At 41.5% G+C, this 23,344-nt stretch overlaps 1 protein-coding gene across 3 annotated transcripts in view; it reads right to left on the bottom strand.

The window, feature by feature from the left end:
• Positions 1-23,344, bottom strand: part of KCNH6 (potassium voltage-gated channel subfamily H member 6) — a 151,384-nt gene that overhangs the window by 18,892 nt on the left and 109,148 nt on the right. For all 3 annotated transcript variants that reach the window (XM_089532221.1, XM_089532222.1, XM_089532224.1), the window contains 4 exons: positions 15,751-16,176; positions 14,155-14,554; positions 7,733-7,932; positions 346-598 (listed from right to left, as the gene is read on the bottom strand). In XM_089532221.1, coding sequence (XP_089388347.1) covers positions 346-598; positions 7,733-7,932; positions 14,155-14,554; positions 15,751-16,176 — 1,279 coding nt within the window. The remainder of the gene's footprint in view (positions 1-345; positions 599-7,732; positions 7,933-14,154; positions 14,555-15,750; positions 16,177-23,344) is intronic.

The following is a 23,344-nucleotide window of genomic DNA, read 5'->3' as shown; positions in this document are numbered from 1 at the left end:
ATTTCCCCTGTAGCAATCTCCTGCTTGCCACATGTGAACAGTTAGCTGAATGACAAGGAACTGCTATACTTTCCACAGTGGAGGCTTGATATCTGCTGGGATTGGTACCACGAATCCCCACGGATACCAAAATCCATGGATACTCAAGTTCCATTAAATACAATGGCCTAGTAAAATGATGTTCCTTGAATAAACTAGCAAAATCCAGGTTTGCTTTTTGGAATGAATATATATATATATATATATATATATATATATAAAATCTATGGATGGTTGAATCCATGGATATGGAGGGCCAACTGTACAAGGTTATCCTCTCTGCCACCTGTTGGAGAATTCATTCACCTAGGATGGCGACCACAATGTCCTCCCTGAGGATTTCGATGGAGCCACGTGAGATGAAATACAGAGTGGTGAGGACATCGCCATAGTGCACAAGAGTGTCGCCAGGTGGTGCATGAGTTGTCTTGAACTTCATGGCCAAAGCTCGGAGGCAGCCTTTGGTAGCTCCCCGGAAGGCCTTGCAGTTTTGGAGGAGAGTGCGGTTGAGGTGGAGGCAAATATCAGCCTGCAGGCAGTCTGGGAAGCCTTTCAGTACCTAAGGGAGAATGAAAATAGTCACATATGAGTGGGTAGAATCTGGGAGGGATGCTGCTGGCACCTTTCTCCTATCCAGCATTGATTAACAGCTTAATTTTGAGTATTGACTTTGTATTAGAAAATATCTGACAAATGTAGAAGCATATATAGTTTCAAGTACATTCCTGTGACTTAGAACTTAACCAAAGATAAGTGTGATTCATCATTCCTTGGTACCCTTATTAATGAAACAAGACATCTACTCCTGGATTATAAAGACTAATGCCATTCATCTTTCAATAGTCACATGATCTTACTGCTTCGTCTACACAGGAATGTGTTTTACAGATGCCAGCTGCAAGCAAATTTATTCTCTGCACATATGCTCAGTTTATATATGTTTATATTAATGGATATACCTAGCCCATGACTGTATCTAAGAATCTTAGTGTTTTCACCACTTTCTATCTTTTCTTTCCCCTTTCTTTACCTCCTTTTACTGTTTAGAATAAAAAATTACTTTAAAACATTTATTTATTTATATCTCATCTTTCTCCTGCTACAGGAACAGAGGCAGTTTATAATACAACTAAAAGCAAAATTCAGATAAAAATAGTATATTATAATGATGGAAAGAACTGCATTAGGATCTTATTTTTTAAATGCCTGTTTGTGATGCAGTAAGACAAAATATTTTGGGAGCAAGGCATTTTCCTGAGCCTGCAGAGATCTTTCAAAACTATTCTGGTGAGGCCTTTTATTTTTATTATATCTATATTCTATACCGTAGTGTTGCCTTTTGTCTGGAAGAAATATTGGAGAGCATAAGAATTTCATTGGCCACTGATGAAGACTGAAAGTTGCAAGGCTTCTGGCTTCTTTTTGTATGAAGAATCTGACAAGACCTTGGGCCACTTATTATCCTTCCACAATAGATTTATGTCTTATGGACCTTCTCCCACACAGTTACTTATAGGTTTGGACTGTGTGGCTTTAATATGAACAACTAATTATTTTAGAGATTTATTATTTTTGTTCATAATGCAAACACAACATCTATATCTATATCCATCTATGGTGTGGTGTTGTCTGCCTTCTAGTCATTTCTGACTTATGGTGACCAGAAGGTGAATCTATCATAGGGTTTTCTTGGCAAGTTTCTTCAGAGGAGATTTGCCATTGCCTTCCTCGGAAGCTGAGAGACTGTGACTTGCCCAAAGTCATCCAGAGGATTTCAAGCAGGGAATCAAACCCCTTTTTCCAGGGTCATAGTCCAGCAGTCAAACCATTACACTATGCTGGTTCTACCTATATTCATATCCATATCGATCTATACCTACATCTACTGTATGTTGTTATGTGCTTTCACGCCATTTCCTCAACATATGGAGATCCTAAGCCAATTTATCACAGGGTTTTCTGGGGATAAGAGTGTATGACTCACCCAGTGGGTTTTTATGGTTGAGCAGGGAATCAAACTCTGATCTCCAAAGTTGTAGTCCAGTGCTAAAACCACTACACCACACTGGTTCTCTCACTCTCATACACACACACACCTCCCAAATATGAACAAATATTAATAAATATACATATTTTTAATATCCTAGCTACAGTCCTTCCCCTGGACCCACAGTGTCTCCATTACTACCACGCTCTTCTTGTGATCCATCTTGATAAACATTATTTATCTTGACAAACTTCGCCTCAAGATGTGCATCTATTGAGAGGCAAAGTGGACTTTTTTCGTCCTCAGCCAGTTTGACAAGAGAACATAATGAAGAAAGTCTCTGCACCCAAGCCAAATGAGCAAGAACGATTTATTCTTCTTTCATGGGATCTATACTGAGGCTCCCTCTTCAAATGTTACTTTGTGTTTTACTATTGATCCCCTCCACTCCCCTTTACAACAGACTAATTAAAATGGATTGAAGTTTATTTAGGCACAGTCCTATCCAGTTTTTGCGTAGCAACCAGCCATGGGGAAGAAAAGTGGAATCGATATAGCTTTGGAGTCTCTTCTTCATGCCCAGGAAAAACTGACCCAGCTTAGAGTGAGAGCCTTTAGGTTGTCATCTCAATGTCATTCCTTGTGGACCAGTTTGTGGATCCTTTGTGGTTTCAGACTTGGAAACTCTTAACAGTGCATTGGCTCCTCAAACTGTCTGTTTCTGTTCCTGGTATTTATGATAGCAGGATGCAAATGCCCACTTAACTTGGGGTTATTTCTAATATTATTTTTTGCTACCACTCAAGTAACGTATCCTGAGGACTGATTCACACAACAAATATGTGTGAATAAATGTGTGGGGTGAATGCGTTTGGGCTCAGATGAAAACCATCTTACATTACATTATTTATCCTCTTATACATACTACAGGGCTGCAGTGCTATCCAACACGATGAAGACATAATAAAATAAATATGGATTGAACATCAAGGAACTCAAGGAAGCCTTCCAGCTTAGCCCAGATCCCAGACCCACACAAGGTAATGAGACCACTCCAGTGTGCTTGGCCTTAAAATGTATACTTAGGTAACTTAAGAAAGTCTAGAAGATATACATCCATTTTGCTGCTCCTCTCTTTGTGTCTGATAGCAATACAGAGCACTCTCTAGTCTTTTCCTTTTAGCTTGATTTTTCTTATGCCTTAATTAAAGTAATAATTTAATTAAAGACATTATAATGAGTTGATAATATGAGTTTCAGTTGATTACCTGATTAGTCAATTAATTCTGTACATGTAATTTCTGAAGCATTATGTCCTAACAGGAATAGGTTCAAGAAGAGGCCTTCCCTCTTATGAAACTAAAGAAGGTGTTTGCCGTCTGCAACTTTATTTGTCCATGTATTAAATGTATTTTGAAATCTTCTGTCAAGTTAATTTAGGACCCTTTTGAATTGATTTGTTTTTATTAAATGGATGACTCTAACCAATCAATCAATTAACCTAAATACCACATAACCTAAATAATCCTATATACATTTCAATTTGCATATCTGAATTTCAACAAGGATAAATAAGATTTAGGCAGGAAACGTTTTCTCCACACAAACCAGGAAACAAGAGTGAAAAACCAGTGATAAGTGAAACAAATATGTACTAATAAAGTTTTCAATAAGATATAATATACATAGTTGGAAAAAGTTAATAACCGATGAAACACAGTTCTGAATATACAAATTAGGGATCAGAAATGAAGGATTTTTTAAAGGTAACATTGTTTGGGATAAGCTTAAAACATGTCTTTAGAAAAGAGTACTCTTAAACTCTATGTTATGTGGAGGATTCATGCCAGTAAAATGGGAGAATGGGGTAAGGGGGTAACCCTATAGATATTGTTCTGGCCAAAATTCTGTCCACATCCTATGTCCACAGCTGCTTTTCTAGCCATAGTGGAAAAGATATATATTTTCACTCATGGTAAAAATATATAATCTTTTTTTTAAAAAACTAGTAAGAAATGTAGTCCACCTTGGACAGGAGGAAAAAAACCAAGAAGGAAAAGGGTTAAGCATCTACTTCGAATTGCTCTGCTCCTGATCAGAGCTTGGAATTTCCCCCCTTTGACTACAACTCTGAGAACCCCCAGCTAGCATGGCCATTGGTGGTCTGTTTCAAATAGCAATGTTTCCAATTTGATGCTCTGGAACTGCCGCTCTGCTGCCCCTAAAGCAGCAGCAATCCACGACCTTTTTCTCTCTAAATCCTTTAACCTCCTTGCTCTCACTGAAACCTGGCTCCCAGCCCATGATACTACAACCTTCGCTGCCCTTTCTTTTGGTGGTCTCTCCTTCACCCACACAAGCCGCCCTGAGGGTCGAGGAGGAGGGGTTGGTATCTTGCTATCTAACTCCTGCCAGTTTCAAGTTCTATCTTTTTCCCCCAGCTATCATTTCTCTTCTTTTGAGTTTCATCCTATTAGACTCTTTTCTCCTCTACAGCTCCGGGTCGCAGTTATTTATCACCCTCCTGGCTCTGCCACCCAGTTTCTCTCAGACTTTGAATCATGGCTGACATTATTTCTTTCAGATTCAGTCCCCACTCTGATCCTAGGTGACTTCAATATCCACGTTGATGATTCCAATAACCCTACAACATCTCGCTTTAACTCTCTGCTAGCTTCTTTTGGCCTCCAACCCCATTCCAACTCTTCAACTCATTCTCTTGGACACTGTCTTGACCTAGTTCTTGCTGCAAACTGCGCCATTTCTGACTACCTGGCACTTGACTTTCCACTATCTGATCATCATTTAATCTCCTTTGCTCTTACTTATACTCCTCCTCCTCGCCATACTATTCAACGCCATTTTCGTGATCTTCAGTCTGTTGACTCTAACCATCTTGGTGTGACCCTGGATTCATCTCTCTCTTCCCTAAATCTCGGGGATTCTGCTGATTCAGCAATGTCTTTATTTAACTCCACTCTTTCCTCGACTCTTGACCATTTTGCCCCTGTCTCTTTACGCACTTCTTCCTCTAAGACTAGGCCTCAGCCCTGGCTTACCCCCAACATTAAGTTTCTCCAGTCCTGCTCTAGAGCGGCCGAACGTCTTTGGAGAAAGTCCAAAGAGTGGGCTGATTTTATCCATTTCAAATTTGTTCTTTCTTCCTTCTCACGTGCCCTCTCTATGGCAAAACAGAATTATTACAAATCATTGATCTCCGCCAATGAGAGGCGCCCGCAGCGTTTGTTCTCCACCTTCAACACTTTGCTTAAACCTCCCTCTCCTCCTGTCTCTTCATCATTCTCTCCTAATGACTTTGCTAATTATTTCATCTCTAAGATTTCCACTATTCGCTCTGAGATAGTCCCCCCCGATTCTTCTTCTGCTCTTAATCTTTTATCGCCCTCGCCTAACAAATTTTCTGTGTTTCCTCCTGCCTCTTTGGATGAACTCTCTACACTTCTGAACTCTTCCAAACCTGCAACCTGTTCTCTTGATCCAATTCCTACTCGTCTTCTAATCTCTATAGCTCCCTCCTTTCTGCCCTCGCTTCTCCATATCTTCAATCTTGCTCTCTCTACAGGCTCCTTCCCTTCGGACTTCAAACATGCTCTCATTTCCCCAATTCTGAAAAAACCTCTCGACCCCTCCTCTTTGTCTAGCTATCGTCCGATTTCTCTTCTTCCTTTTCTTTCTAAGGTTTTGGAACGGGTTGTTTATTCTCGCTGTCTTGAGTTTCTTGAAGCCAACTCCATCCTCGATCCCTTTCAGTCTGGTTTCCGCCCAAGGCATTCTACTGAGACAGCTCTCACTAAGATTTCGAATGACCTTTTACAGGCCAAGGCTAATGGCCTTTACTCTGTTCTCATCCTTCTTGATTTGTCTGCTGCCTTTGACACTGTTGATCACTGTCTTCTAGTTGATATACTTTCTGACCTTGGGTTCTCAGACTCTGTTCTTGACTGGTTTAGATCTTACTTGTCTGGCAGATCTTTTGCAGTAGTTGCAGGGGGCCAGACTTCTTCTCCTGTTCCCTTATCTGTTGGAGTTCCCCAGGGCTCTGTTCTGGGTCCCCTTCTGTTTTCTCTCTACACACTGTCCTTAGGAAAACTCATTAGCTCTTTTGGTTTTTCCTACCATCTGTATGCCGTTGACACCCAGTTGTATCTTTCTGCCCCTGACCTTTCTCCAAGGCTTGAACAGCAAGTTTTGTCTTGCCTCACAGCTGTCTCGCAGTGGATGTGCCATTGGCGTTTGAAGCTCAACATGTCCAAGACTGAGCTTCTTGTCTTTCCTCCTAAGCCCACCCTTCAACACTCCTTTTCTGTCTCTGTGGACAACATTTCTATTCAACCCGTCCAGCAAGCCCACAGTCTTGGTTTTATCTTTGACTCTTCTCTGTCGTGTATCCCTCAGATCCAGACCACAGCCAAGGCTTGTAGATTCTTTTTGTACAATATTGCCAAAATCCGACCATATCTCTCCACCTCTACTGCCAAGATCCTGGTCCATGCCCTAGTGATCTCACGACTTGATTACTGTAACGTCCTCCTGGCTGGGCTTCCTCTTTCTCACCTCCGTCCTTTAATCTCTGTTCAGCATTCAGCTGCACGCATTATCACTTCCACCCACCGCGCTGACCACATCTCTCCTGTGTTGGCATCCCTTCACTGGCTCCCCCTCCCTTTCTGCATTCAGTATAAGCTCCTGCTGTCGACATTTAAAGCCCTCCATGGACTGGCCCCTCCTTACTTATCAGACGTTCTTTCTCCTCACCTTCCCACCAGGGCCCTCCGTTCTGGTAGTCAAGGTCTGCTGTCCCAGCCCAGGATTTCCTCTGCCCCATCCCGGATTCGCCCCTTTTCACTCGCTGCCCCTCACTCCTGGAACCTTCTTCCCCCACAAGCAAGAGCCATCACTTCTTTAACCAGCTTCAAAACCATCCTGTTCAGAGAAGTCTTCCCAGGCATTGCATAATTGTTGCTTACTATTTGATGTTCTTTTGGTGCCTGTTTATCAAACCATTTCCTATATTGCTATGTACTGTATATGCATTATCCTACTTGAGAGTATGTATTTTCCCTGGAAGATTAACCATCCATTATGAAGTCAAGCCCTCCCTCCAGTCCATCTGCCTTGGTCCAGGCCTCAGAGGTAGAGAGGAACTGCTGGACCTCTTACCCTTTCCCTTCACCACTCCCTTCTCCTTCTGTGTCATGTCTTTTTAGATTGTAAGCCCAAGGGCAGGGATCCGTCTAGCTAAAAAGATTGCATGTACAGCGCTGTGTAAATTTACAGCGCTTCATAAATAAAGGTTAATAATAATAATAATAATATTGCCTCTGAGGCTATTTATCATTTCATTTTTTTCTTCTAAAAAACTACTCTGTTCCGTCTTTCTCTCCTGCTATTGGCAGTGATAACTTGGAGCATTCTGGAAACTGTAATCTAAAAAAAGGATCCTTCTTGAATCCATTCTTGGGTTTATTACAGGCTTATCCAAGCTGTTGAACCCTATCCCCCAGATGGATTCAGCATCAGGAACTGTTCCTTTAAAGTGTGGAATAAAACCTAGAGTAGATTCACTCCACCACTGGCAGGGACACCACTAGCAGCCACTAACAAATGTAGATACAGTACAGTATATTGACATCTCTTCTCAGATGCCAGGTCTGTTTGTGCGAGAACACATCTTATCTGACTTACCGCATTCATATCAATACCATTGGTGTAGGACCAGGCATGCTGGAAATACTCTTCAAGGCGCTGGCGAAGTGGGTTGGGGATTTGGTGGAAACGGATGAATTCCTTAACCCTCAGCATCTGGGTGTGGTAGCGAGCTGTGCCAGAGTACAGACGTTGGATGATGGCTGAGACATTGCCAAAGATGCTTGCATACATGAGAGCTGTAACAAGAAGACAAGGGTCAGTGTTAAGAAAGAAGAGCACCATTGTCTGGGAAAGTAGTACATACATATAAAATATCAGAGATCTGTTTAAACTTGCATTTTAGGCACAGATACTAGTGGTTTATAAATGACAACATCTTCCCTGTTCACAGATCTATCAAGGGGAGACACTGAATTAGGAACATTGCTGACCTTTCAAAAAAAAAAAAAAAAAAAAATTAAAGTCTTATTCCTGTTTTGGAAGACATGTTGTCTAACTCAGAAGCCCCATACTCTTAATTGCAAATATCTGGAGAGCAATGTGTTCTTTTTAGAAGCGAAAGAAACACACCTTGCATGTGCTTGGAGTCACTCACATGAATACCTCTTGTGTTCTATTTTGAAACAATCACAATCGTGAGGCCTGGCTAGACCTGGCTCTCAGCCAGATCCTCTGGACATCCAACTCTTCTACCAAGTAACGCAGAAGTCAAACATAGCAATGGGAAAGAACTATGTTGATTTTAAGTGTCATTTCCCAACCTTCAATATCTTCCTATTGCATAATTTTGCAATATATATGCAATTGTGCATTTGCATATTTGAGGTGAGAAGGAATTTTTATTTTATGATTCATACAGAGGAGGAAGTGGAGGGGGTTCAGAGAAGAGTGGAAGTGGGGAAAGTGAAGAGAATGAAAAGTCTAGAGGAAAGAAGGCAGGAAAGATCAAATATGGTATGTATGGAGGGAGGAAGAAGCCCCACACATCACCCCACACATAGCTACTGTTTCCCTTTTCAGAACAGATGTTCTCCAAGGTGCCTTTTAATATGGAAACCATGAAGTAAGAGCAAAAAATCACTAGAAAAATAACTGACCTTTGCCCTGAGGAGGGAACTAACTTTTGTTAGCTGGTGCCAGGGCAAATTATCCCAGGCATTGCCAATTTCCATGCAGACCCAGAAGGAACTCTGAAGTAATGGGTGGCAAGCCATGTTGCTATTCATAACTAATTACTTTTAGCATGTTAATAAATCTGATTGTTTTTTTTTTACATTTTAGAAGTGATGTAACAAGGAAAGGTAAATTTACTTTATCAGTTAACATGTAACCGTTGCTCATTATTTGTAAAGGTTATTTCCCCGCTGCATTTTTAATGGTATTTTTCAAGTTTCATGCCATTCTCTAATTAATGTTTTAAAAGTAAGGTTCTTTTCCTTAAACCAATAATGAAAAAGTAATGAGCAGTGCATCTACTGACATAACTAGTTACATTTCTCCACTATTGTAATTAGTAACTTTTAAAACACTTCAATGAATAATGGAACAAATTGCTTTTGAAAAGTAACTTTCACGCTCTACTTGTCTTAGCAGCATAGCACTTATCATGGATCCATCCTAAGGAATCATGAGATTTACCATGTTTGTTGAGAGATTTTTGTTAATGAGCTTTAGTTCAATCCCTCGAACTACCATTCCCAAGAGTATGTTATTCCTCAGGCTCTCTTTCCTCAGGGTACCCTGGAAACATCTACATATTTCACCATATAACCCCCCCCACCCACAATACCTTTAGACTGAATCAATTAAAATGGTATGGAAAAAACATAACTGTATAGTATAGATACACTTTAGATGTCCTTAACAACTCCCAGGTCTGTCCAATATATTTCTTGCATTATAGCAAAGTGACAGGAACATACATAGTTGTTCTCTGTATTTGGTAAGGAGGGCAAAGAGGCATTGTCTCAGACTTGGACCTTTGTAGGATGGGTGTGAATTTGAGGGGCTGCCCCAACCCTGGCACCCCAGAGGGCAACATCTACCTCACACCTGACATTTTTTGACTTTTGCCTCCCTGAGTCTCCCCCTCCTTTGGTGGGGGAGAGCGACACAGAAATAGACATTCCTACTAACAAAAACCTTCAGGTGACATGACTGGCTAGTTCAAGCAATTCCCTGCACCACTGATCTGGGCCTGTTGTAGGCTTTACTTTCAAAACTGAAAGTGACCAGAAAATTTAGGCTTATGGTTCAGACTGTCTTACCTACTTCTAGGAGGTAAGACAAACATTAAGAGTTATTATCAGTGAACGTGTCTTGGACCTAGGAAGCCTCATGAGCTGACCGGATTCTTCCAAACTTCTCACTCTGTTAGTTTCAGTGCAAATAAATCCAAAGCAAGGGAAGGCAATTCTGGCCTTCCAGCTGCTTTTGAATCCCAAGCCCCATAATATCTTACCATTGGCTATGCTGCCTAATACATGTTGTAGGCTAAAGACACATGGAGAACCAGAGCTGCCCCACTCTGGAACTGAAGCTGCAAATGAATTATTTTTTAATGGTTGCATCATTTGGGTAACATCTGGGAAGAAATCCTGGCTCTAGACCAGACAATTATAAATTTAAAATCAGCCTCTCTAAGGTCCAGATTAGTCCAAATTATTGAGTTTTCCTTATTTTACTATTGGGATATCTCTTCTGCTGAAGTGAAATAAATGTTTAGTTAGACTTCAAATCTGGAGCTGAAAAAGTATTTTTTTCCCTAGCCTAGATACAGTACTTCTGTTAATTACTTTGAATAGAATTAAAAGGAATACCAGGACTGGGTTCAAGATAGTGATATCCAAATGTTGGCAGCACACTTTCAAAGCAAGGGATGGCAGATATTTAAGTCTCCAGATGTTAATGGAATGCAGCATCCATGATAACATTGGCTGTGCTGGCTAGGGTTGATGGGAGCTGCAGTACAACAGCATTTAGGGGGTAGGAAAAAAAATCTACAACTAGGGTTGCTAGATCTCATGGTCTGGCCCTTCTCCAGTTCTCAGTGGAAGAGTGAGGATTCTCAGGGTGACAGCACTGTCTTGAAAAGTGTGTATTCTCATTTGTTACACTTGTTGTTTTTTTAGTTGAATAGGATACGTTTTGCTACTGTGGTTGGTGCTAAATATATCATTATTAATGGTATTATACAGGGGCTGCCCCTCATAACATCATCCATGAACCATTACCAGGGCATCACAATGGGTGTATATCATCTTTAGGATGTTTATCACACTATGCTCTTAAAGAGCTACTATTCCAGTGTGACTCCTCTAGCAGCCTCCTGTTGCATGCTGGGATTGGCAGTTTTAAGGAGCTGAACTTCTCTGCCTGAGAATTCTAAATACCCCTCCTTAAAACTGCCAATCCCAGCATGCAACAGGAGGCAGCTAGAGGAGTCACACTGGAATAGTACCTCTTTAAGAGCATAGTGTGATAAACATCCCGGTCTCAGGTTTTGGCCCTGAAATCTCATATCCTGGAATAGTCCTGATCTGGAAACTCTAACACCAACTCTGTTCCCTATTAATGATGCTTTCTCATAGCTTGTAAGGACTACAGAGTTAGAGTGCATAAGGAGTGGACTTGTGAGTAAACTAAAGGAACAGTATCTCAGGTTGCTCTACCTTACAGGACAAGGGTCAGATTGCTATTCATTTCCATGGGGGAAAATAAATTAAAGGGCTGTACTCTGACATGCTGTTGAGATGGTGAAAAAATCTGCACTCATGCCTGACTACCACTGACAGTTAGCTTGTTTACATCTGTGAAATACCCCAAGCCTTTCTATTGAACTTTTACTTCCCCTTTTTGTGTTATAGGGTTACCAATCTGGAATAAGAGATTTTTCTTGATACATAGCTATACCTTCAAACTGTCCCCATTTGTCAAGAACAGTCCCGATTAATGCTCTGGAGATTATCAGATGGGAGCTGGGAGTGAAGCCTGTCCTTATCCTGTCTGTGACAGTGATCATGCAAAGAACACTCACACAGTCATGCTGATCCTGTCATTAAACTGTCAGTGAAGTGGAATTGCATTAACAAGTTCTTCCGTTAATACAAAATGAAGGGCAAGGACGGGACAATTCCACTTCAATGATGGGTCATTGATATGATGTCATGTGAAAGTCTTTCATGCAATTGCAGTTTAATGATGGGACACTGACAGGATAAGCATGATGTATGAAAATCTTTTTGCAATCATGCTATAAGGATGGGAAAAGGACGGCACAAGGACATCCCATTCCCCATTTGATAATCTCCAGTCATCCCACTGTTTCAGTTGCTTTTAAAATACCCCCATTTTGCTCTCCTTCCACTTTTGTCCTTTGTCCTCAGCATATTTCCATTGCTGCAAACTGAGTTCAAATTGCAAATATAGTCTGTACTCAATTAATTCAGCAGCAGGGAGAGGATAGAGGGCCAGAATGTTGCCTTTCCCAATAGGCTCAGGCCAAAGCAAACTGCTGCAGTTTGTCTGTTCATCCTCACATCTTGACCACACACTCATGTTGCCTGGCTATGTGTGTCCCAGTATTCATATGTGAAATGTTGGAGATATGCATAGCCTGAGGTGGAGTGTACAGCATGGTTCAAAGAATTTAACCTGAAGCTTTGCATCTTCCAAATCCTAATCCATATCTCTAAACTGCTACAATGTATTAGAAAATAATGATAGTTGCTCTTGCCCAACATTTTCATTCCTTCTTTCCTGCATCTGTACTGAACATTGATAGCATTCCATGACTCATCTAGCCTCAATCAAATACTTTTTTACTAGATTCACAGTCAGCTCATTTGCCAGTATCTGTTGACCAGGATGAAGTGCATATGGCTCTCCAGATGCTGCTGAAGTGCAACTCCCAACATCCTTCACCATTGGCTATACTGGATAGGCCTGACAGAAGTTGCAGACTATTAGAATACAATCCTACACCATGTTAGGGGAATGTAAACCTTTCCCAGCATACTTTTGGGATGTGATGGAAGTTTCCCCTTCTACCTTTCTCCTTTTCCTGGCCTGTAAAAATATCTGAAGAGCAGTCAAGAACACCTCTGTTGTCTCCTTGGCCACTGATTTAGGCTTCAGGGGCGAACCAATCTCATTCTGGCTGCTCCCACTGGAATGGAGACATATTGGATTGCAAAAGAGGGGCCCCTGTTGAGATGCAAATGGACTTTAAATTTCCTGGCCTTTGAAAATCTCCCCGTTGCCACATGGCCATAAGCAGGAGGAGCCTGCCTGCAAAAGATATCCTTCCCATCATAACATCTTTACTAAGGATTGAAACAACATGCAGGCATTTGACTAACATCTCCAATTGTTTTTTCCCCTCCTGTTTGGTTTGTAATATCTTGTCTGATGAAGAAGCCCATGGAGCTTCGAAAGGTTGCAACAAGTATATTGTGCATTTTGGTTGGCCTTACTTTCATCACTGATGGATTTTTGTTTGTATTTGTTACAGGTACCCCTGCATGTTCGCTAGTCCAAGTTAGATGGATGAAATACAATAAAGCTGGGGGATATATATGTATGTGTGTGTGTGTGTGTGTGTGTGTGTGTTGTGTAAAGGTCAGAATGCTGACAACTGTAGTTTGACAGCTGTAGGCTTAGGGGCTGTACAAACTGGTGATAAATGCCAGCATCAGGGTAGAGTGGGGCCGTGGTGACTGCATGCCGTGTGCTCCAACTCTGCCTCCATGCCGGTGTGAGGCTGTGTGCCCCACCGTACGGCAGGAGGTGTCACAGCATTCCCTTGGCACAACATGTACATGCACTGTGCCAGAGGATTGCCGAAAAGCCATGGCACCAGCGGCTATGGTGTCCTTTCTGCGTTGCAAAAAGGAGCCACTTTTTGTGGCTCCTTTTTGCACCATGGAAAGGCCAGATCGAAGCCGTGGTGTGTGGTTGCCACTGCCCTGATCCGGCTAGGAAAGGGGCAGCGTCCTGCCATCCCTTACGGACTGTCTATACAGGCCCTTACTCACTCAGACTCAACATGGCAGAACACCCGCTTCTACATAGTGGTTAGAGATGCAGGAGTCTTCTACTTAACTGTATTTGACCAACTTAAATGCTCTTCTACATTACATTTCTGTGCAAACCTTGTTTCTATTAGCCTTAAACCAAGTGGTGTTCATGTTGTTTCTATTGGCCTTAAAATAGCCAAAGCATTATTCTGGCTTTTATTCTATTGCCCTTAAACCAGCTAATAGGATAGGCTGACTTTCTTCATTTCTGACTGAGTCAGAGGCAGCCCTTATAACAAAGAAGCTGTAAATAAACACAGTATTTATATGGGATAACAGTTATCAGTCAAGGTACGGAACATTTGGGAGGACAAAAGGGAACACACCTATCAATGAGAAGGGCTAGAGTTCATATCAGAGAAAAGGTTCAGAATGACTTACAGCCAATCAGCATGACACAGATGGAGAAGATCTTCTCAGAGTTGGTATTGGGTGAGACATTGCCAAAGCCAACACTGGTGAGGCTACTGAAGGTGAAGTAGAGGGCAGTCACATATTTGTCCTTGATGGAGGGGCCAGATGAGAGGTCACTGTCATTGTAACGCTTCCCAATTTGATCGCCGAGGTTGTCTAGCCATCCAATTTTATGCTCCATGTAGGGTCGCTCCACATTGCCAATGGCATACCAAATGCAGGCTAGCCAATGGGCAATGAGGGCAAATGTGCACATAAGCAAGAACAGCACAGCAGCCCCATATTCAGAATAGCGGTCCAACTTGCGGGCTACTCTCACTAGGCGTAGCAGACGTGCTGTCTTCAGCAGTCCTATCAATGTTGTTGTCTGGAAAGGGGAAGAAGAAACAAAAAGACTTCTGGGTTTTATTTACAATTTTTAAATGTGTGTGTTTGTGTGTGTGTGTTGAGTAACTGAAGCAGATTTTAAGATGGATGAAAATGTCACACAGAAAACACCACAAATGCCTCTTTTCAGAAAAAAAGGAACAGGTATAAAGAGAAACCATTTCCAGACATTTTGTTCCAATTTATTTGTCCTAAAATGTGGATGGGGATGCTATGACTTCTATATGTTGATGAGTTATTACTCCCATCACATTCCACTATCGGTGTCTATAGCTGATGGAAATGGAGTTCAGTAACCTGTGGAGCATCGAAGGTTGTCCAGTTCTGTCCTAAGTGAAATACTGTACCATTACTCTTACTTTCATCTGAATAATTTTATGCTATTTTATTATAATACACCCAAAACCAGTCCTTGAGAATTGGCTTCAAAATTGTTTTTGATGGTCTGGAGAATTTTAAGGCATTTTTTTTTCACTAGATAAATACCATTGATATATCTGCATCCTCTTTCCTCCTGCCTATACAATTAAGGGCCATATTCCTATAGAATTCTGGATCTCTCTCACTCACTGTATCTGAAAGGGAGTGCTTACAACTTCCAAAAATGTCCATAATGCCTTGCAAATCCTATGCCAATATGGATACAAGAACATGTTGGTTATTTCTCTGCCATTATGGTGTAGACAAGGCAGTATCCTCCTAACCATCCTGATCACTTTGGAGGAAGCAGGAGGGAAGTTAGGAGCTATGAAAAGGCTTGGTGCATGACACACAAGAAACATCCTAATCTCTAGGCATCATCATTAAGTCAAAGACATAGCTAGCTCTGCTCAGTCTTGGAGGAGTGCTTCCCAATCTTGCAGATATTGTTGGACTGCAAGTTCCAGATGCTCCTGCTAGCATACATCAGCTATTTATTCTGAAGGTAACAGTCCAACAAAATTTGGGAACCCACAGGTTGAGAACTCTGGGAGTAGAGGACTGTGGACAGCAATTTCTGCTTGTAGATTGCAATGAATACCCTCAAAACCACAGGCAATGTGCATGAAGCACTAACTCTTCTCCCCACACCTACTATCTGAAAGCTGTAACAAGCTCTCGCTTCTATTCACCTATTCTGGGCCACAAATTTAAGTCTTTCTTCTTAAGGTGAGGGCTAAACTTTACAGAACTCACTTCGTCTGATCCAGTGCGGAAGATGAGCAAATCAAAGGGGATGGCAGCCACCATGTCAATGAGAAACCAGCCCTTGAAGTAGTGGATGGCAATCTTGGCTGGATGGCTCACTACCTCATCATTGATATTGACATAAGTGGTGCGGAAGTTGATGATGATGTCAACAATAAACATGATGTCCACAATGAGGTCGATGATGTAAAGCGGGTCACATGAATAGCTGCAATCGGAGAGCTTCTCCTCCTGTTCTTCATTGAGCAGGAAGGCGGCCGAATAGGGTGTGAAGACAGCTGTGTAGATGACCAGCAACAGGATCAGCCAGTCCCATACTGCCTTGAATGGACTGTAATGCAGGATGGTCCATCGGTGGATGCGTGGTGCCTGCAGCTTGTACTCAGGGAGAACATCAGCTCCCAGAGAGAGGACCTGACATGGAGATAAACATCAACGAATTATATGTATAGTTTGAAACGATGTGAGTCTAGGATTTGGCAGCTAAAATAAACACAGTAGGTGAACCACTCCACATGAAATGAACACATTTGTATCGAAGCATGTTTTGCACAATTTAGAAAGTTTCACAGTTTAGCAAGTTACTTATCCCTCTTCTCCAAGAGTTAACAATTACCAAATGACTTACCCAAATGCTCCTGTTGAAAATGAAACAGAGAGACTGGGCCTTGGGGCCCACAGGAGGTATTTCTTATTTAGTGTTTGAGATTTTCAGAATCTTATTTTTCCATATATATATATATATATATATATATATATATATAGTCTCATTAAAATGGTGCTATCCTAGAAAGTAAGTGATTTAAAAAGGCAAGAAAAACAATTTGCCTAAAAGGTTCAACATTTTTCAAAATGCTTCCCCACCAATTTCTTTTTTTGCAAGTTCAAGGCAAGTACCAACATAATGGTTAAATATCACATGTGTGTTAGAAAGTACTTAAGGACACCATTACCCTTTTTAAATGAGTTGTGCCAGCCTTCTGACCGCACCATACTGGAACTCATGCAAACATAATGTCACTGTGATCCTATTTTCTTCCAAGAGGAAACTCCCATCCAGAAACCTTATGACTTTCCTTGAACAGGGTTTTAAATACCTTGGTCTACATGTAGAATCCATAGGCAACACCCCCCCCCCCCATGTGATAGCAAGAAGCAGACAACATTTAGACCCTTGAAAATGCATTTGTACTGGGAACAGTGTGAAAGGAATAAATGATTTGCAAAGGAACCAAGTGAAAAGCAAGGAACATTTTAACAGAATTCTAATCCAGGCAGCACAGTGGTTCAGTGGAGGAAATGCAATGCAAGGGAAACTATAACTTTGCAACTCAATCCTGGAGGATGGAAGTGAGCTCCCTGGAAAGCAAAGCACTTGGGTATCCTGCTAGAAACAGTTATACTGAATATAAAAAGGTATTAACAATAGATCTCAGATTCTTCCCACTGAGAACCACACTGCTATAGGAGACAGAAAAGAGATCACCCTAGTACTGTACTGGACCTTGTTTTTACAGAGAAAGTGGTTATAAAGAATCAGTGTGGAGCCATAGCTAATCATAACAGTGTTACACCTTCCCACAGCATACTCCATGACAGAGACTCCTGAGTTAAATATTATCAAGTGTTTCCCATCTGCAAGTCTTCATGATAACAGAAGTCTTTTGCAAGTGTCAGCCACATCTACAAAGTGGGGTCATGCCCTGGCAGCTTAATTTCCCAAAGGCTGTACTATTCATATTAAGCTTAATGCCTGCAGGCTCTCCAGAATAAAACAGGAATCCCCCTCCTCATTATTTGACTCAAGAGTGTATGTGATGGGGCACATAACTGGAGGTGGGCAATGGATTTAGCCAGTGTGGCACTGGAAGTTTTCTTTCCATGTACTAATACAAGCCTGGATGTGTGAGTGGATTTTCACTGGAACTATTGAAAAAAGAGGAAATAACTCCCTTCCCCAAAGCCTGCAGTCACCATCCTGATCTTGTCTTGCTGGATGTTATTAGGAAAAGGAAGAACACACATAGCCATACATGTAAGGTCACATCTGGTTTGGCTGTCACTGTATGAGGAAACAAGCAAAAGGATCTGATTTTTGGAAAGTACTGTCTTGTGTTGCAGACTTAAAAAAAGCATTTGGTCCAGGAATGCAGCTGGGTTGCCATTGAGCACACATTACTTTCTCAGTATAGTGTGAAAATTTTTGTAACAAGTGCTTAGATTCCCACTTTCTCGATCAACTAAAATTAATTAATGAATGTTTAAACAGATACAAGCAGACTAATTTCTGAAAATAATTGAGCAGCTTAATAAAATTCATGAAAAAAGAATCTGTTTTCTGACTCAGAATCAGAAGCTTTTGAAATTTTAGGTACAGATTCCATTTGGGGCATGGTGGTGGTGAGATTATGGACTCTCCTGGACTTCATCTCTGTCTGTCATCAGATGATTAGTAACATTATTTTAAGGCATGATCTGCTGCTGCTATTTTAAGGACAGACTGTCACATTTTTGTACAGCAACCCTATACTCAAATCATGCCAGGTGAGGAAGATACAGCATCACTACATGCTGGAAAAGCTGATGCATACTATATTTGCTCAGCCTAGAAGGAAGGGATTAAAACCCACTATGAAAACAGCAAGGGCACAAAAACGGTGGAAACACCTGCAATGTTACTGGAAACACTGTCAGTTGTATCAAATCAGGGCTGTACTGGCAGAGATGCCCAGATGGTACACTCGCTGTCTCACACAAACAAAACAAATGACCTCCTAATGAGCTCAAATGACCTCCTGCTGCATCCTCTCATAATACATACATACATACATACATACATACACACACACACCATTCAATTCAATGCTACAGCACCTGAAAATCCATTCAGGTTCAGGAGCACAGCCAGCAATAAATCTGCTACTCTCTGCCCCGAGAGTAGGGGTGAGCAATGCATTGATTCCCAAGGCGATTTCTGTGGCCCTGAACCCCACTAGACTTTCTGAATTGCCCTTCTTCTGGTTAAAAAAAAAGGTGCCTCTCCTAGAAGCCTCTAGTTTCTTTTCCTTTTGTTTGTTTGCTTGTTGTTAGGGGGCTATGGATAGGGATTTTTCACCCATTATGATCTGGCTGCATACCATCTCAAGATGGACGTTGGGGAAGGAGCTTGGTGGGTAATCTTTCCTCTGCCACATGGATAGCCTGTACTGAAAGATTTTTGGACTACTCAAGGGAGATGGGTGGTGCTGCCAGTTAACTGGCAGGAGGGGGAGGAATAATGAGTGGGATAGGGAACCCTAATGGAGCTGAGTGATGCTCTGGATTCAAAACCAGGACCTCTTGCCTCCAGGACCTAAGCTGTTCCACAATATTAAGACCTCCTCTGAAGCCAATGTGATCCTGGTGAGTTTTGAGGCTGGGGTTTGAGCAGGGATTAGAGAGTTTATCCATTCAGGATAAACTTTGAAACGACTGCATATAGAAAAATATTCACCATGCACGCACACAGGCAGAATGTTTAAACACACACACACCCATGTACACGCACACACCCCACTCTCAGGCAAGTCATAATTAAAAACTGAAATTAATTCCTAAAAGTATTATGATGCTTTAAAAACAGATTGTTGGAAGATAGCTCTGTAAGGTGGCTACCACTGCATCTCTATACATTCACAGGCAGCATGATATCATGACCAAAGCAGCATGGCCAATGAGGTTTAATAGAAAAGTGATAGAATGCTAGACTCTAGATAGAGTGTTGCCTCTTTAAGAGTCTCCATTCTTCAGTAGGTGTGTGAGTCCTAAAGGTGTTGTCAGGCTGAAGGACTATATCAGGGTGAGAACTGTATGGCCCTCTAGATACAACTGGACAGCAATTCCCAGCATTAATCACCACTGGCTATGTTGACTTAGGCTGCAGAGAATTGCAGCCCAACAATATCTCATGGACCACATGATACCTGCCCTTGAGCTGTATGAAAGATTTCACCAGCCTTTGCAGGGATTAATGAAGTCTTCCGTGAGAGCTGTCCATGGTGCTGAAGGCCTTGTCTCTGACCACTGTTGTTCTAAGACTGTTGTTCTTGGGTCACTTTGCTACACAGTCTCTTCCTGCTGGTCTCTTGCCTCACCTGCTTCTTTTACAGTCCACTGTGGCCTTGCTTTGCCAGAACAACCTCTGGTTCTTTTTTCGTCTGTTTAGACGAGAATATTTCATCTAATAGACGAGAATATTTCGTCTAATAGACGAGAATGAATATCAGGGTATCATAACTTTCTGCAGGTTGAGAATTAAACTGCTTTGACCTTCCTGCTTTATTACAAGGTGGGCCTCATCATGGTCATTTTCAAGCTATTCATGGCTAAGTGTCTTAAGATTTGTAATATTCTTGTCTCAAAAGACACCATGTAGCCAATCATAATGGCTTTATTGTCAATGAAACATGGCCTTCAAATACTTCCTGTTTCTCGCTAATAGTTCCACTGCCTTTATGATGATATATATTTTTGAGGAGGCTCAACTCCCATGGACATCACCCGGAAGGCTAAGCCAGATGTTTCTTCTCCAAGACTCCTAGCTCACCCCAAGATTGATCCTTCTATTGTTGAAGACACCTCCAGGCCTAGGGCTGAGGGCTCAGACAGTGTAGGGGAAGAAGGTGGTGGAGTGAACAGATCTGGAGAAAGGTGTTTGTAGAAAGGGCCTATCTATAAACAAGGCAAGGAAAGCAAAAAATTGGTATGGCTCAACCCTCCAAGAAAAGTCAAGTTCCCTCTAAATTCCGCACAAGGCCAGCCAACATTTATTTCAAATAGGATACCATCTAAAGGAAAGTGAATTTAAGCCTCTTGTATAATAACTGTTCATATCTAGGACAGCACAGATTCCTATAGTACAGGTCTGCTTGTTAGTGCAGAACGTTACATCTTCCCTGCCAGAATAATGATCCATGAACTTTATCCATTGACTATGGGTCCGTACAGACAAGCCAAAATAAAGCTGCTTCAGATCACTTTGGAAGTCTGCTCTTTAAATTATGCTTGTATCCTAAGAGGCCAGAAGCTGTGCCAAATCTGTGGTCCAGTCCTTAGGACTGGAGCGTGGCTTTGATGTGGCTTCTGGCCTCTTAGGAAGCATGCATTATTTAAAGAACACATCTCCAAAGTGTCCTGAAGCAGCTTTATTTTGGCTTTTCTGTATGGGCCCTATGAGTGTCTGGGAGGAAGAGCTAAATTTCAAAGAGCTCAAAAGGAAACTTCACAGACTTTTTGCAAATCCCCACTCACTCACCATACCAGCTGTAATTTTAAATTTTTTTTTTCATGGAGATGTCTTTAAAGTATTAACTACAGCTGAGCTAGTGAGTCATACACTGGGCTAGTGAGTCATACATTGGTCTCAAATGGATTCATAAAGGATGCTTGCTTTCAATTTATTTTAAAGGCTTAATGAGTAATCTCTTATACCTCAAAGGTCAGGAGAACCCCGAAAATCCCAGGGAAGTGGATGAATGAGACACATCTGTAATGCTGACCAAATGACTATCATGGATGCTGTTTTATGCACTGGCAAGGTTGGACTAGACAACCTTTGAAGTACGTTCTATCATTGCAACTCAAAGAGAAGTTTTTCTAAATTAGGCCAATAGCTGCTGATAAATCTCTTGCCACCCACAGTTTTATTTAATACTCTTGAGATCCATTTACATTAGTGGCTATCAGAACATTGTTCAGCAATGATGTTCCTCAAGATATGCATAAGAGTAAATAATTATTTCAATTTGCTTTAAGCCTGCTGCTTAATGTAGTCAAATGCTTATTTCAGCATATCAGTATCTGGTATCTGGGCCTCAGATACAGCCTCTGCCTTGGTCTCAGTTTTTTGGCCAAGATACTTATGGCTTCATCAGTTTTCTTCCTGTAAAATATGTTGGAACAGAAAAATGGGCTGGAAGTCAGACTTTTCATTTGCCTTCTATCCAATGTTTTGAGCAAACTACTTCTCCTCTACTCCTGGTATGGGAATCATGTGGCCCTTCAGCTGGTGTTGGACTACAGCTCCCAACATTCTTCACCACTGTCACTAGCTTGGCAGAAATAACAAAAACAACAATAACATCAGCAAAAGATAATGCTAATGATAACAAGAACAACAGCCTTACCAATTTTCTCTTTTGGAAGTGGATATTTTATGACATTATAAAGAGGCCAAACTGAGCATTTTGTGACAACATCCAAACCACTTGCTCAAAATGCCAAAGCAGCTGATCAGCACAGAAATATTGTACTGTACTGATGTATAAGAAAGATGTTCTGCTAAATTGCAGTTGATTAATTAATCCATGACAGGAAAAAAACAACACAGTGACATCAACAATTAATGCTAGGTAGGTTTTGTTCTCTTAATACAGATGGCTTAGTTCTATGATGTGGTGTACAAAAACCTAAGTGTTGTCAGTTCAAAAAGCCACAGACATAACTGGTAGTGTTGCGCCAGCATACCAAAGTGTGCCGAACAAACAACAAACCAATTTGTTGTGCATGTTGTGCAAGCCAGAAGTGGGCAGAAAAGAGGAAGAGTGGAGGAATGGTAACACTAAGAGCAACAGGACCAGGCCAATAGGACCAGAGAAACTTTTTTGCATTGCCACAAGGACCATGTTTAAAACTGTGGGTGCTGAGTGGCAAAGCCTGTGATTTTTGCTAAGAAAGAATAGGTTGCACCAGTCCAGATGCTGAACCACCACCAGCAGCAGGAGAGCACCACCACCACTAAACTTACACTTAGATGATGTATCAACCTTTTCAAAACTGGATCTCTCCAGACGTATGAGACAACAACTCCCATCATTCTCTGCCAGTGTGGTCAGTGACTGAGCAGACTGAGATGCATGAAAGAGAACTGTAATTTAGATGTGTTGGATTACAGTTCCCATTATTCTCTAACCCAGACCTGCACAACATGGCAGTAGGTAGGGGCCAAAATTAAAATAAGTAAAACTTCTTTGGGCCATATAAAAATTATTATTATTATTATTATTATTATTATTATTATTATTATTTAAATCTATTGAAAAGTAATTCTGTTGTCCTCCTCCTTTTCTTAGGAGAAAACTGAGTGGTGGAGGAGCCTTGCAAGGCAAGTGTTCATCCCTCTTCCTCCTCCATTGCTCAGCCTTCTCCTTGGAGGAAAGCCCAGTGGTGGCAAAGCCTTCAGTGGTAACCATTCACCCCTCTTCTTTCTCCACCATCTGGCCTTCTCATTGAGGAAATGCCCAGTGATGGACGAGCCTTCAGAGGTGAGCATTCACCCTTCCTCCTCATCGGCCAGTCCTCACTTCTGAAGAAGACTGAGTGGCAGGGGAGTCTTGAAGTTGTTCCAAATCCTCATGGGCTGCCCAAAATCCTTTGGCGGGCTGCATGCGGCACCTAGGCTGTATGTTGTGCAGGCCTGCTCTAACCAGTAAGTCAATACCCAGCCTATCTGGAGGTAATGGAGCTATAGCCAGAATATCTGGAAGATGTCTCAAGTTGGAAAAGCTGGTTTATAACAAGTATAAAAGAGCTCTTCTCCCTAGAT

This window comes from Sceloporus occidentalis, unplaced genomic scaffold, assembly GCF_023333645.1.
Source record: "Sceloporus occidentalis isolate IW3139 unplaced genomic scaffold, rSceOcc1.0.p SCAF_7, whole genome shotgun sequence".
In the NCBI taxonomy this organism is placed as follows: Eukaryota; Metazoa; Chordata; class Lepidosauria; order Squamata; family Phrynosomatidae; genus Sceloporus; species Sceloporus occidentalis.
The sequence above is the reverse complement of the archived record's forward strand: the minus strand, read 5'-3'. Positions and strand labels throughout refer to the sequence as shown.